Source organism: Panthera pardus, unplaced genomic scaffold, assembly GCF_024362965.1.
Source record: "Panthera pardus isolate Hobbes unplaced genomic scaffold, ASM2436296v1 HiC_scaffold_13, whole genome shotgun sequence".
Taxonomy (NCBI): domain Eukaryota; kingdom Metazoa; phylum Chordata; class Mammalia; order Carnivora; family Felidae; genus Panthera; species Panthera pardus.
This window is the reverse complement of record NW_026526688.1, coordinates 59,113,713-59,129,390: the sequence shown is the minus strand read 5'-3', so window position 1 is coordinate 59,129,390 and position 15,678 is coordinate 59,113,713. Positions and strand designations below refer to the sequence as shown.

The following is a 15,678-nucleotide window of genomic DNA, read 5'->3' as shown; positions in this document are numbered from 1 at the left end:
ATTCACATTCATCACATTAAGGTCCTTGCTGATCAATCTCTCCCTGACTGTTGGATGGTATACAAAGTGAATGACAAAGGAAATTGCAAATTTTGCCAAATATAAAGGATTTCATAAAGATGATGATAGTAATATTATAAAATTATTCAAATCAGATGCAAAATCATCTATAAATATGACAGGATTAGATAAGTTAAGTGAATAAAAGAAAACTGCAAAGAATTATAATGTTGATTCCTCAAAATATTTTGGGTATTAAAAAATTAAGAAATCATCTTTAGAAAACTGCCAGTCTCTGCCATTTCTGAAAAAATGGTTCTTTTTTATATTACAGTTATAAAAGTAGAACATGTAAAATTATGAAGTGAAGGTGTACCATCTTTCATCAGTTCTAATAGGAATATTTTTAACATTCTAACATTTTTTAAATGGGGGTCATCTTACAGTCCATGGCATCTTACAATCTGTTATAAACTTACCAACTTTCGGCCAGACATCAGTTGTAACACAAATGTTATATCTGAGTGATGTCTAAATTTTGTTAGTTCTTTCTTGGCATCATAATCGGACAACTATAATTCCTTGAAGTTTAGATATATCGCTTATGAGCTTGCTCAAGAGGAAACATGACCCCCACTAGTTGTTGAAAACTTCTCATTGATTCCTTTCGATAAGAGCAAGAAAATGCTAGCAATAAAACTGGTAGACTGGTGTTGACTTCTTGAGAGAAAATCCAAGAGATAAAACTGAAGTACTCTTTTAAGAAATGCTGAAGTTTCAATGCACTTTGTGTTACAGAGAATAATATTATTTGAGAAAATATGAACATCAATGGCCCTGATTTAAGAAAGTAATGACTGGAAAGGCAAATTATGAATGTGAAGTAGATTTAGGAATGAATGTCTTTATCAATTTATTTCACTCATATTTTCCTTTTTATGGATTCACAAGAATGATATAATAAAAAACGTAAATTCAAAAGTTAATTCAGCAAACATAAAATAAAAAATGAAGTGACAAAAAAGCAATGTATCGGTTAAATTGGCAACAGTTTTTCTCTTTGAGTCAGATGTAAAATAACAATATGACTTACAGTTGTATCTTGGAGTTGATAAAATGCATACTGTATTCATTACACAATTCTGTCAAATATTATAATCCTCCTCAGATTAATTACTTTCAAATTAATACAGACTTGCAAATATAACCAAAATTCTGATAAAAATATAAAACAAAATAATTTTTAAACTGCATTTTTCAAGGTAAAACCCCCATCAAACCTCTTTTTCACTCTTTACTACAAAATGTGGATCTCTATTTTAGTTAGGTCTACTTTAAAGTGATCTTTTTCAATACCAACAATGCTGGGCTAAGGAGAGTCTCCTACAGGAGACAGGGTTGCTCAGAGACAGCACGTAACATTATGAATGAGTGTTCCCAAAGACTTTTGGTTGTGTTTTCAGAGTAGACTCTGAACTCCTTGAGTTATCTACCATACTCCTCTCCCACTCTTCTTCTCAATCCTAATTATTAGAGGTGATAAACTCTTCCCTATGGTGACAATACAAGGTCTGTACTCTGAAGTTCCTAGGAAGATAAACGAAGGTCAAAAAATCAGCGAGTTTTTTGTAAGCTACATAACACGCTGTATATAATAATTATTATGTCTATAGTTAATCACCATTCCCCTCACAGTAGGAAACCAATTTACTCTTCCCCACTGAATCTCTCCCTCATCCTCTGCAGTAGTGCCCAAGCAAACAAGGCCCCCCCCCCCCAAAAAAAAAGTACCATGAACTCTCTTGTCAAGAAGATAAGGGAAATGCGATTTCAGGCAAAAACTAGAGACAGCACTTTCTGAGAACTGCAAATAGTGCAGTATTGCTGAAGTTTAAGAGATGAAGAAAGTAACAGAGAGAGGAAAATCAAGAACAGTAAGAAAGCCTAAGGATGGAGGCTTTCAGCTAAGCTAAAGAGGTTTTAATCTACCCTCCAAGCCATAAAGAACCACTGAATAACTTCAAGCAAATGAGCAATGCATTCAGTTTTGCTTTAGAAAGATTACTGGCAGCTCAAGTAAAAGATGCATTAGAAAGATCCAAGATTAGAAGTAAAGAGATGGAAAGAATAGCAAGTGACAAGAATTTCAACAAAGGCAGAAATAAAAATAGAAAAGAAGAGGACACAAGATATTCAGAAGGTAGAAAACATGGGATTTGGTCACTGATCGGATATGAGCTAGATGGGCAGTGACAGAGAGAAGATTCTGAAAGAGCACTTGAATTCCCAGCAATTCAAATCAAAACCTCAAAGTCAAACCCATCTTTGATGGTGATTCTTTACAGTAAGACGGGTAATACAGAAAGGGAAGTACATGTGAAGATAATTAAACAAGTTTAGTTTTGAAAATGTTAAGAAAGAGGGAATGGAAAGCCCAGTTCTGGGTAAGATGTTATAAACACATGCTACCCCTCTTCTCCCACTGAAAAGAACTATAAAATCTGGACACAACATTTGAGGACTCTGAAAAGTAAATAGAAGGAGGTAAATTAGAGAACACCAGAACTCAAAGTACCACCAAGCACATGGTGAGTTATCATTTTTTTAAAACAATCTTTCTTCTGGCTTAAATCTAACTTGGCCAAAAACCTGGAATTAAGCACTCTGGTAATGACAGGTAGAGAAGAAAATTTCTAGGTCTAGCTTACGAACTGCAGAGGGAACTCTTTGGAAAACTTGAGAAGGGAGGAAATCTCCCACTTTTTTTTTCTTTCTCTCTCCTTTTTTAAACTTTCTCATGTGCTGTAGCTCTCAGGAAAGCTCACCACTGTGGTGGCAGCTGAGACAGCAAAAGGAGCTTACAAGAAGCAAAACTCTAAGGGAGGGGAACCTTTGTCTCCTAAGACACTGACGTGCCAAAAAGGTAGAGCCTAGATAGGAAGGCTATACCAGGAAGACTGAAAAGTGGAGCCCCAGGGAAAGGAAAACATCAAGTTGATGGCAAACTGGGTGGAACTCAGGAAAATGACCTCATAAGTTGTTTATAAAATCCTGGGCTCACTGGTAACCTGTGTATGTATGGATATAATCCTGTTCTATACACCAAAGACTCTGAAAATAGAGCTAACAGCTAGACCTCTACGCAGATCTCAGACAGACCACACTGGGCAGTATACATGCAGGACACATCTGAAGGGCACTATAAGACATTGAGAAAAAAAAGTCTAACTAGAACTGCAGAAAAGTAGGTACTTGTAGCCTGGGCCTTATAGGTCAACTGTCTGCTAAAACAAAAGCAATCAACAATCTCTGTATGATTTAAACAAAATTCAAAATCTAATACTATGACATCCCAAATGTTCAGATATAGTCCAAAATTAATCAGCGCATGAAGAACCACAAAAAAAAAAATTCAATTTACTTGGGAATATGCAGTTAACATATTATTTAAATGACATTAAACATTAATTATTATTATAATTATATCACTACTATGTTACATAATATAATTATATTATAATATTAATATAATTATCTGACAAAAACTTTAAAGACACTATTATAAAAGTGCTTGAAAAATAATCATGAACAGTGGTGAAAAAAGATTAAAATAGGAAGTGTTAGCGAAGAATAAAATGATATAAAGAAATAAAGGAAACCAGGGGTGCCTGGGTGGCTCAGTCGGTTGAGCATCTGACTTTGGTTCAGGTCATGATCTTACAGTTCATGGGTTCAAGTCCCACATCGGGCTTGCTGCTGTCACAGAGCCCACTTCGGATCCTTGTCTCCCTCTTTCTCTGCTCCTTCCCCACTCATTTTCTCTCTCTCTCTCTCTCTCTCTCTCTCTCTCTCAAAAATAAACATTAAATCAAATGTTTAACATTTGTTAACATTTGTTTAACATTAAATCAAATGGAAACACAAGAAATGAAACATACAATCACCAAAATAAAACATTCAGTAGATGGATCAAATAAGCGTAATGATGATGAAAGGGGCAATAGTAAGAAAACCTGAAAAGGGAATAGAAATTATTCAATCTAAATAAAAGAAAAGAAACTGGAGGGGCCCCTGGGTAGCTCAGCTGGTTGAGGGCCCAAGTCTTGATTTCAGCTGAAGTCATGATCTCACAGTCATGATATCAAGCCCCATAAAGGGCTCTCTGCTGAGCAAAGAGCCTGCTTGGGATTCGCGCTCTCCTTCTCCCTCTACTCCCCCCTCTCTGAAAAGAAAAAAAAAAAAGGAAAGAAACTGGCAAAAATTGAACAGAGCTTCACAAACCCATGGAACTAGAACAAAGATCTAACATTCATGTGGTCAGAGAACCAGAGAAGAGAAAGATTCAGTACTAAAAAAAATATCTGAAGAAATAATGGCTCCAAAATGGCATAAGGCATGAATCTACAAGTCCAAGAAACCAAGGAAACTAACAACAGAATAAACCTAAAGAAATCCATGCCAGAGACAACTTAACTACACTGCTAAAACTAAAGACAAGCAAAAACAAAACAAAACAAAAACAAAAAACAAACAAAAACCACAAAATTTTGAAGCATCCAGAGAAAAATAAGACATTACTTACAGGAGAAAAATAATTTGAGTAGGTGAAGATTTCTCATTAAAAACTATGGAGGACCAAAAGAAGACAGGTGACATTTTTTTAAATGATAAAAGAAATGAAATGTCAACCCAAAATACTACATCCAGTGAAAATATTGCTTCCAAATAAAGATGAAATAGAAATGAGGATTTATAGCTAACAGGCCTGATCTAAAAGAACTGCTAAAGGAATTTCTAGAGACAAATGACTTAAGAAAAGCTGGAACATTACGAATGAAGGAACAGCAAAAGAAACAGTAAATATTTGTGTAAATGTAACAAAGTATTCCTGTCTGCTTGAGTTCTGAAATATATTTAAAGTTGCAAGCAAATGTTGCTTGGTAGGGATGTAAATGCACCTAAATATAACACATAAGACAACTATAGCATAAAACGCAAGAGGGTAAAGGGACCTTTATGGTGGAAGGATCTCTACATTCCAAGTAGTAGTAAAATGCTGTTTATTATGAAAAGTAAAGTATGATTTTAATTCCCTTTAGCAACCACTGAAAGGATAAATGAAAAATACAGCCGAAATCAGAAGAGATTAACTGAAATGAAGTAATAAAAAGTGTTCAAATAACCTAAAGTTGGCAAGAATTTGGAAAGAGAAACAAAAAGAGAGAACAAACAGAAAATTAATAAAGTGTGGGGCACCTGGCTGGCTCAGTCAGATGAATGTCCGACTTTGGCTCAGGTGATGATCTCGCAGTTCGTGAATTCAAGTCCACTGGGCTTGCTCTTCTCAGCACATAGCCTACTTTGGATCTTCTGTCCCCCTCCCTCTGTCCCTTCCCCACTTGTGCTCTCTGTCTCAAAAATCAATAAAACATTTTTAAAAATTACAAAAAAAAATGTCATGCATAAATCTAAACATATCAATAATTATATTAAATGCCATTAAACATAATAATATAATTCAATTACATTAAACACACTGATTAAAAATAGGAATTGTTAGAATGGACTTAAAAAAGTTCACAAACCAACTACAGATTCACTACAAAAATCTTACCAAATCAGTCATTACAGGTAGTTTAAAAAGATGAAACTAGATGTACGATGCAAACGCTAATCAAAAGAAACTAGAATGGTTATACTAATATCAAAGAAAGTAAACTTCAGAGCAAAAATAATTAACAAGAATGTGGCACATGGACTCTAAGGTAGCCTCCATAAACCTTGCTTCATGAGGTTGACACCCCTGTGTAATCCCCTCCCTCTGAGCGTGGGGAGAATCTGTGATTTGCTTCCAACCAATAAAATATGACAAAAATATTCATAATTACCAAAAACTAGAAATGACCCAAATGCTCAATGGGTGAATAGACAAACAAATGTAGCACATCCATATGATGGAATATTACTTACCAACAAAAAAGATAAAGCTAGATATAGGCAAAAACTTGGATGAATATCATTAAAATAAATGAAGCCAACTGCAAAGGCTATATGCTGTTATATATGTGTGTACACATCCATACAAAATAACATATTCTTAAAAAGACAAAACTATAGTAATGGAGAATAGATCAGTGGCTGCCAAGATGGGGGGTGCAGACTATATTAAGAAATAACACAAGAGAATTTCTGGGGTGAAAGAGTTGTTCTATGTTCTGACTGTGGTGGTAGTTACATGAATTTATACATGTAACATACATATTTATACATGTGTTATATATATATATAATATATAATATATATAAAATATATATATAAAACATACATATTTATACATGTAACATATATATTTATACAGGTGTTAAAATTCAAACTAGTGGAAAAGAAAAATAAAGTTAATCTTACTGTAAGATAATTTTTAAAATAAAATAGTTCTTAAAAACAGGATGCTGATGCAACACCGAGGAAATGATTCCAGAAGCAGCTAGAGAGAAGTTAGGAGAGGTATCTGAATAACTGGTACAGATACTGAAATCATCAACCCCTGATTAAATAATATGTGGGAGCACCCCAGGATATTATTTACAGAAAGAAAATAACCAAGGAGAGAACCCCAGAGAATATCAGCATTTAAAGATTGAGAAGAATCCTATGGAAGACATTTAGAAATAGTAATCAGAGAAGTAACGGATAAATAAAGAGAATATGGTATCACAGAAGCCAAGGAGCAAATACCGAAGTAGTCATGAGATCAAACATCGCAGAATGGTCAAGTTTCAAGATGATTTTGTCATAATAAGCTGTGGACTTGAATGGAAAATTGAATAGTAGGTAAGCAGTAAGAGACAACAGGTTCTTCATTAATTTGAAGTGCCTGGCTATAAAGAGGAAGAGGAGGACAGGATGATGACTACGTAGAAATGTGAGGAACACAAATATATTTGTAGGCTAGGGAGGGTTACCAGTAAAGAAGGAACATTCAGAAAAGAGAGTCTGAAATAACTGATGGTTAGATAAGGAAGGTCCTTAAGTAAACAGATGAAAGTGTGAGCTCTAAAGTCAGACTACAGAAATTTAAATACTTATTCTATCATTTAGTAGCTATAAAACCTGAGCTAGTTAATTTTTCTTTATGCCTCAATAGGATATAAACTGGCAATGTAACAGGATCTACCCCAGAGCACTGTTGTGAGATTAGAGTTAATATAAGAACGTAGAACCACACCTAACATAAAGTACCCAATAAATGAGATATTAATAATTATTAGAATTAAAATTATCAAATAGGATGGAATGGGAAAGATGACTTTTGAACAGAGGAAATTCTATCCTTTCCTGAGACTAGAGAAAACAAAGAAAGATTTGGTACAATTACAAATAAATTTATAAGTTTGGAGGCAGAAAATATGAGGAAATGTGGGACTCTTAAGCCTAATTTTCTCTATGAAATAATGATTATCCTCATAGAAAGATAGATAAGGGACAAAAATATAGAGGAAAATTTCCACTGTGGACAATGGGAGAGGCTGCTGACCATGAAGATATAAAAGGATTGCTAGCAGGATTCAGCAGCTTGGCTGAAACCAGAGACCAAAAATTGACCTGACATTAATCACTGTAGCTTTAATTTCCTCCAGCAACGTTCAGAAGCTTGAATGTAAAATAGTCACTAGCTAAGTAACACATAATAAGGAGGGATATGTCAACTCAGAAAGGAGGGCTCCCTAAGGACAGGCCAGTCAATTATACAGGTATGCATATAAGTCTGTGAACTTAATTTTCACATTATTCCAACAAGTTTAAAGGCATCTCTTTTGGAAACTACACAAATGTCCATCAACTGAGGTATAAATAAACAAATTATGGTACATCCACACAATGGAATATGACTCAACATGGAATAAAAAAAGAACAAGCTACCGATACACATCAGCCTCAAAAAAAACCATATATAACTGATAATTTTGGATACAAGTTTTATTTTTAAAACTTTTTATTTAAGTAATCTCTACACCCAATGTGGAGCTCGAACTCCTGACCCTGAGATTGAGAGTGACATACTCTTGCCACTGAGCTAGCCAAGTGCCCCCTACATAAAATTTTTAAAAAGACAAAAGTATAGTGACAGGAGGTACATCAGTGGTTTCCTATAGCTTCTGGTAGATTGACTGCAAAGGGACACAAGAAAACCCTCCCCCAAGTTTTATTGAGATATAAGTGCCAATTAATATTGTACTAATTTAAGGTGTACAACATAATGACTTCATATATATACATACATATGAAAAATAATTATTACAGTAAGTTTAGTTAACGTGAATCATCTTACACAGTTACAAATTTTGTTTTTCTTATGGTGAGGTGATAAAACTTAAGTGATGCTGGAATACTGCTATACCATGCTTGTGGCAGTAGTAATATGACTATATGCATTTCTCAATACTCACTGTGATATACATTCAACAGTGGTGAATTTCATTGTATTTAAATTATATCTTAATAAAACCTATCTTTAAAAAGTTCTTTATTTGAAGACCTGGGTATAAAGTTCTATCAAGCATGTTGATAAAGACAGCTTTTAAAAGGAGCTTCCTTCACCTAGCCTAGTCTACTGTCCCAAGACGTAATCTCTAAAATAACAGGCAAAGAAGAGTATGGTAGGCAGAATTTTAAAAGCTCTAAAGTTTTTCTTTTCTTTTTTTTTTTTAATTAAGCTTTTATTATTTTTCAGGAAGGAAGGCAGGGAGGGAGGCAGAGAGAGAGAGAGAAGCTCCAAGGTTTCTTATTAATTCCTTGCTGCTCCACCAGACTCACAAATGCTACATAATCCCCAGGACTTTATATAGGATGGGTTCTATCTCCATGATTGGGTTATGTTAAATGAGATGACTGACATTAAAATAGAGACATTACGTTAAAAAAAAAATTTTTTTTTAAAGTGGGGCGCCTGGGTGGCTGAGTCGGTTAAGCTCAGGTCATGACCTCACAGTCAGTGAGTTCGAGCCCTTCACTGGGCTCTGTACTGACAGCTCAGAGTCAGGAGCCTACTTCAGATTTTGTGCCTCCTCCTCTCTCTGCCTGTCCCTCACTCATGCTTTGTCTCTCAAAAATGAATAAACGTTATAAATAAATGAATAAATAAATAAATAAATGACATTATGCAGTGAGCCTGACCAAATCACATGAGCCATTTATTTATTTATTTGTTTGTTTACATATTTATTCACTGACGGGAGATACTCGTGAGCTATTTATTTCTTTAAAATTCAACTATGGTTGACACACAATATTATATTAGTTTCAGGTGTATACAGAGTGACTCAGCATTTATGTGCATTACAAAATGATCCCACAGTAAGTCTAGTTATCATCTGTCACTATACAACTTATTACAACATAACTGACTATATTCCCTATGCTATACTTTACATCCCCATCACTTCTTATTTTATAACTGGAAGTCTATACCACTTAATCCCCTTCACCTATTTTGCCCATTCTCTCACTCTTTGCCCCTCTGGCAATCACCAATTTGTTTTCTGTATTTATGAGTCTGTTTCTATTTTGTTTTGTTTGTTCATGTATTTTGTTTTTTAGATTTCATAAGTGAAATCATACAGTATATTGTCGTTCTCTGACTTATTTCACTTAGCATAACATCTTCTAGGTTCACCCATGTTGTCCCATATGGGAAGATTCATTCTTTTTCATGGCTGAGTAATATTCTTGTGTGTGTGTGTGTGTGTGTGTGTGTGTGTGTGTGTGTGTGTATCAATGGACACTTAGGTTGCTTCAATATCTTGGGTATTGTAAATAATGCTGCAATGAACATAGGGGCATATATCTTCTTGAATTACTCTTTTTGTTTATTTTGGGTAAATAACTAGAAATGGAATTGCTAAGCCAGCTGGTATTTCTGTTTTTAATTTTATGAGGAACTTCCATACTATTTTCCACAGTGGCTGCACCAATTCACATTACAACAGTGCACAAGGGGCCCCTTTCCTCCACATCCTCACCAACACTTGCTATTTCATATCTTTTTGGTACTAGGCATTTTTCTTGACAGGTGTGAGGTGATATCTCATGAACTCTTTAAAATCAAAATGTTCTCAAGCTGGCTGCAAAAGGGGCAGTCAGGAATTTGAAACATGAGAGGGGTTTGATGCACAAGAAGTCATCTGTTGCTGAGATGAAGGGGGCCACATGGCAAAGACCTGACAGTGATCTCTTAGAATTATTGATCCCTTGTCAAAAGCTAGTCAAACAATGAAGATCTCAGTACTATAGCAGCAAGAAAGTGAATTCTACCAACACTCTAAGCAGTGAAGAAGGTCTTACCCTACTTGAGCCTCAGATGAGGACACAGCTGGCTGACACCATGATTTTAGCTTTACGAGACCATAAGCAGAGGATCCAGTTAAAACATGCCAGATTTTTTACCCACAGAAACTGTAATAAATCTGTGTTGCTTTAAGCCACTAAGTTTATGTTAATTTCTTACACAGCAACAGAAAACACAGAGAGACCAATTTTAAATAGTATCTCTATCTCATCATAAAAAAGTTCTAATTTCAAACTTAACATCTATGAAGACTCCCCACAGTTAATTTCAGCTCTCACTTCTACTCACTGCCTCACATTACTAGTGTATGTATTCTTATTCAATATTAAGATTATAAATTACTCTAGAGACAAACTATGTCTGATGAAGCTTTAATTAAGCAACGTTTAATTAATTAACCTACTACCTCCAAAGTGTTTAACAAACTGCCTTGTTGTTAAATTAGCAGATAGAAAAAAAACTTAATATATACTGCACACACCCAACTAAAAAAAATTTTTTTTTACTCTTATCTGCATCTTTCTAAGGTAAAGTTTTATGTATACATTTAGCCATCAAGGGAATGAAGAAATTCTATATAGAGTAACAAAGTGAATCTTGAAAGATCATATAAAAATCCCTGTCAAAATGCACTGCTGATCTCTAAGTTTTTTTTAAGCTTTTTAAAAATTAAAACAAAAATACTAAATTCTGATTGCAAGATGGCAAAATGACTCTATAGCTTCCCTTCTTGCAAAATACTACAATAAAGTTGTTGTTTTAAGTGAATAGACATCAGTGCTCAAAAACCAGCAAAACTCTTAGTAGTCCCAAGAACAGAAGGAATCCAGAGATAAAGAAAAGTCCAGAAAATCAGTTTTAAGTGAGAAACTTCATTAGCAAAAGCATGTCAGAAAGAATACTACCACAGAAGGTATGAGCAACATGAAGCATGCCCTAAGACTTTCTGGAAGCTAAGAATATGAAAAGGTCTAGGAAAAGACAGTGGTTACAGTAAGAGTATTACTTCCATCGTATTATTCATCTCCAAAAGCCAGAAAGCACAGTTAGTTACCTTCAGATAGGAGTGATCAGAGAGGGCTTAGAGGTAAAGGTCAGGCCAATCCTCTGGGTGACTGGTTATAACGAAGAAGAATGAGAGTCTCCTAAGCCCAGAAAATAAACTGCCAAGGTATTTGTCTGCAGAATATCAATATGTCCCATCCATTCTCTACTCTCACTGAAAACTGCACAGAAGACAGTAGCACTCTCCCATCTCACCAGGGGGCCACTCAAAGGTTAGGAGCAATAAGAGATACTCCCAAATATGAACACAGTGTCGTGAACACCAAACATCTGATAAATGCTGACACTGTGAAATAGAGAAGTTAAAAACAGAAGAAACCAAGGTAAGAAGGCCAATAGCACACTAAGAAAAAAAAAAAAAAAGACTAATCAATGACTATAGTATTATCAGAAAAATGAGAATATAATTAACGAGATTTAGGGGAAAACAAATTAGAATTCATGGACATGAAAACATAAATTTCTAAATGAAAAGAAATTCATTAGATGGGCTGAACAGCAGAGTAGACAAAACAAAAGAATATGTTAGTGAGCTGAAATTTAAGCCTAGGAATACTTCTAAAACACAATAATAAGAGAGAAAGGGATAAAAAGGATAAAAAAGAAACACAGAAAAAGGGACCTTTGATGAAACTTCCAAGCTAACCATCTAATATGAGTTCTCTTAAAGAGAAAAAGGAGAAGCAGCAGTATTTGAAGAAATGGGGCCAAATTAGTTCTAGACTTAAGGCTGTTCTGGACCTGCCTAGTAGATTTTAAAAGCAAGCCTTGAAAGACTCAAATCGTTTCTAAGTAGCTTAACTGCATCCTAGAATAAAGCCCCAACATATTTAAATACAAAGAAATCCAAGATAAAATACACAATGCTGGGCATCCAATCACAAATTACCGGGTGTATGAAAAAGCAGGAAAAGAAGATTCCAGTGAGGATAAAAATCAACCAAAAATGACAAAAATAACAGAATTATTACAAAAGGTCATTAAAACATCTATTATAACTATGTTCAAATTTTTATTTTTAATGTTTATTTTGAGAGAGAGAGCACAAGAGGGGAAGGGACAGAGAGAGAGGGAGATGCAGAATCCAAAGCAGGCTCCAGGCTCCAAGCTGTCGTGAACTCGTGAACTGTCGTGAACAGGTTCATGAACTCATGAACCTCAAGATCATGACTTGAGCCAAACTCGGACGCTCAACCAACTGAGTCACCCAGGTGCCTCTAACTATGTTCAAATTTAAGAATGTAGAGAAAAGCATAAATACTATAGGGAGAGACGCAGAAAGTATAGAAATGACCCAAATAAACTGTAAATTAAAAAATACAAGATGAAAAAAATTTCTGAGATGAAAAAAATACAATGTCTGGATGAGATTAATAGATTAGACAAAGCAGAAGAAAATATTAATGAACCTGAAGGCTGAAGGTATAGAAAGAAAAACTATCCAAAATGAAAAGTAGAAAAAAGAGTGAAAAAAAATGAACAGAGGGATGTGGAGAGAACATCACACAGTCTAGTGGATGGGTAATGAGAATCCTGGAATCAAAGAGAGAGAACAGAAGAAAAGTTTTCAATAAATAATACATAAAATTTTTCCAAATTTGATGAAAATTATAAATTCGCAGATCCAAGAAGCTCAAAGAATCCCAACAAAATAAACATGAAGAAAACTACACCAAACTACATTGTAATCAAAGTGCTTCTAGTGGGGATGCCTGGGTGGCTCAGTCGGTTAAGGGTCCTACTTTAGCTCAGGTCATGATCTTGTAGTTCATTGAGTTCGAGTCCCGCATTGGGCTCTCTGCTCTGAGCACAGAGCCCACTTCAGATCCTCTGTCCCTCTCCTTCTGCCCTTTCCCCACTCATGCTGTGTCTCTCAAAAATAAAAAAATAAACATTAAAAAAAATTGCTTCCAGTGATAAAATGTTAAAAGTCAGTGGAGAAAAAAGATACATTACATATACAGGAAAAAGATAAGAATGACAGCAAACTTCTTGTCAGAAACAGGCATGCCAGAAGATAACTGGAGAATCATCTTTAAAGTTCTGAAAGAAAAAATTTTCAACCTATATTATACTCACCAAAAATATTTCTCAAAAATGAAGGCAAAATATTTTTTTCAGACATACAAATGGTAATCAAATTCACCAAATAACCACCACTACAAATTATTCAAGCAAAAGGACAAAATAAAGACATTTCCCAAGAAATCTTGGGAAGTTTCTGTCCAAGAGAATTGCCAGAGAATATTCTCTACCATAAAGACAAAGTGAGAGCAGAATAGAATATAAGGAACAGTGATAAGGAAAGAAATATATAAATCTTGATAAGTCTAATAATTGTTTTAAAATATTTCAAATTAAAATCTGTAACTAAAATTCCAGATGCTATTAACTTTGGAGATATGGGGTAAGAGAAAACACAGGAGGTTCTCTTCTACTATCTACAGGAGGGATACAAGCACAAATTAATTCCAAAATCAAAAAACAAACTCATGTGTTAAAAATATAAAGGGTAACCATTAAAACATCTAAGTATCTTTCAATGACATTGCAAAGAAAAAAACTGCTAAAATTTGAAATAACTACATTAATTAACTCACATCGATACCAGTTAGGATCTACTCTAAGTTATAAATCTAATCAAAATATACTACCATATCACTGACTTATTTCCTAGGTTAGCAGGATGCCTCATGGTGTGGTGAGCTGATAGAAACAATCATCAGTTATTCTGTGGACAAAAGGTCAAAAGGCATTTGTATACCTCTACAAGTCAAAACTATTAAGTTTTAAGTACTAAAATAATTATCTAAAAACCATTAATATCTTCTTGGATATGTGACTTAATTTAGTTAGCTGGAATAATTGGAGGTTTTAATATACTTTTGCTTCTAATGTGCTTTTGAAAAGATATGTAGTTATATTTATCTGAAGGTTTCCCATTTTTCTTTTACAATTCTTTGCTACCTAAAAGTATTTAAAACCAAAAGCATGTATGAAAAACAAAGGCAGCAATGTAAAAACTCATTTGTTTTAATATAAATATCTGGGTTGCTATGTCTACTTCTACCCTTTTTAAACAAAGATAGAGCTGTAAACTTACTCCTAATTAAGCAAACCATCAACAGAATTTCACCTTGGTATAAAAGACAAGGCAGAAGAGAAGATATGTCACAACTTTTTATTCAGTAAATGTTTAAATGTTTGTAAAGAAACATAATTCATTTATACCTACCTTTTTCCAGAACTTCACTCTGAATATTAATATGCTCAAAATCTCAAAAAAAAAAAAAAATCATACCATATGCCCTTCGGCTCGAGCTTTATTTTGCCGTGCTTCCCGTTTTCGCTGTAGGAACTCTTCCACTTGTTTAGCTCTTTCCACAGCTAGTTGCCCTTTTTGCCTAAATAATTCAGACAAATAACAAAATCAGAAATTCTGAACATTAAATATTTCAAAAAGTTAAAAATTAGACTTATTCAAATTGTTTTCTTTGTTGCAGAATATGAAGACTGATGTGAAATAAAACCTTCTTAATGAAGAAATAGCTACATATATATTAGTATTCACTACCTAAATCACGTTCTTTACTATTCTTTTATTTGTTTTCTTTTTGAGAGAGAGAATACATGCATGCATGACTGCAAATAAGTAAGGGGCAGAGAGAGAGGCAAAGAGAATCTTAAGTAGACTCCATGCCCACACAGAGCCTGACACGGGGCTCCATCTCAAAACTGTAAGATCATGACCTGAGCGGAAATCAAGAGTGGGATACTAAACCAACGGAGCAACCCAGGTGCCACTTTCTTTACTACTTATTTTAAAATTGTTTTTTAAGATCATTTGAGAGAGAGTGCAAGTTGGGGAGGGGCAGAGAGGCAGGGGAGAGAGAATCCCAAAGAGGCTCCGTGCTGCCAACACAGAGTCCAATGTGGGACTCGAACTCACAAAACTATGAAATCATGACCTGAGCAGAAACCAGGAGCAGCCAACTGAATGAGCCACCCAGGTGCCCTGTTCTTTACTATTTTAAATAAAAGTAAAATCTATTCTACTACTCCAAATCTTACCAAGGTTTCTCTTATATTTATTTATTCTACATATAAAATTATTTTAGATTATACTTCATTATAGGAGAATCTCAATATTTTCCAGTAGTTAAGCTTTTTTCAGAATTCTGTATCAAATATATCTAAAAACCTTCTTTCAACAATATTGAAGTAAAATTAAAGCAGCATAGCAGAAATTTCAAAAATGAAAGGAATAA

The 15,678-nt window shown here is 34.4% G+C and overlaps 1 protein-coding gene across 8 annotated transcripts in view; it reads right to left on the bottom strand.

Moving 5' to 3' along the window:
* NEK1 (NIMA related kinase 1) overlaps positions 1-15,678 on the bottom strand; it is a 214,403-nt gene that overhangs the window by 105,181 nt on the left and 93,544 nt on the right. For all 8 annotated transcript variants that reach the window (XM_053901128.1, XM_053901131.1, XM_053901130.1 and 5 more), the window contains one exon: positions 14,712-14,814. In XM_053901128.1, the coding sequence (XP_053757103.1) occupies positions 14,712-14,814 (103 nt within the window). The remainder of the gene's footprint in view (positions 1-14,711; positions 14,815-15,678) is intronic.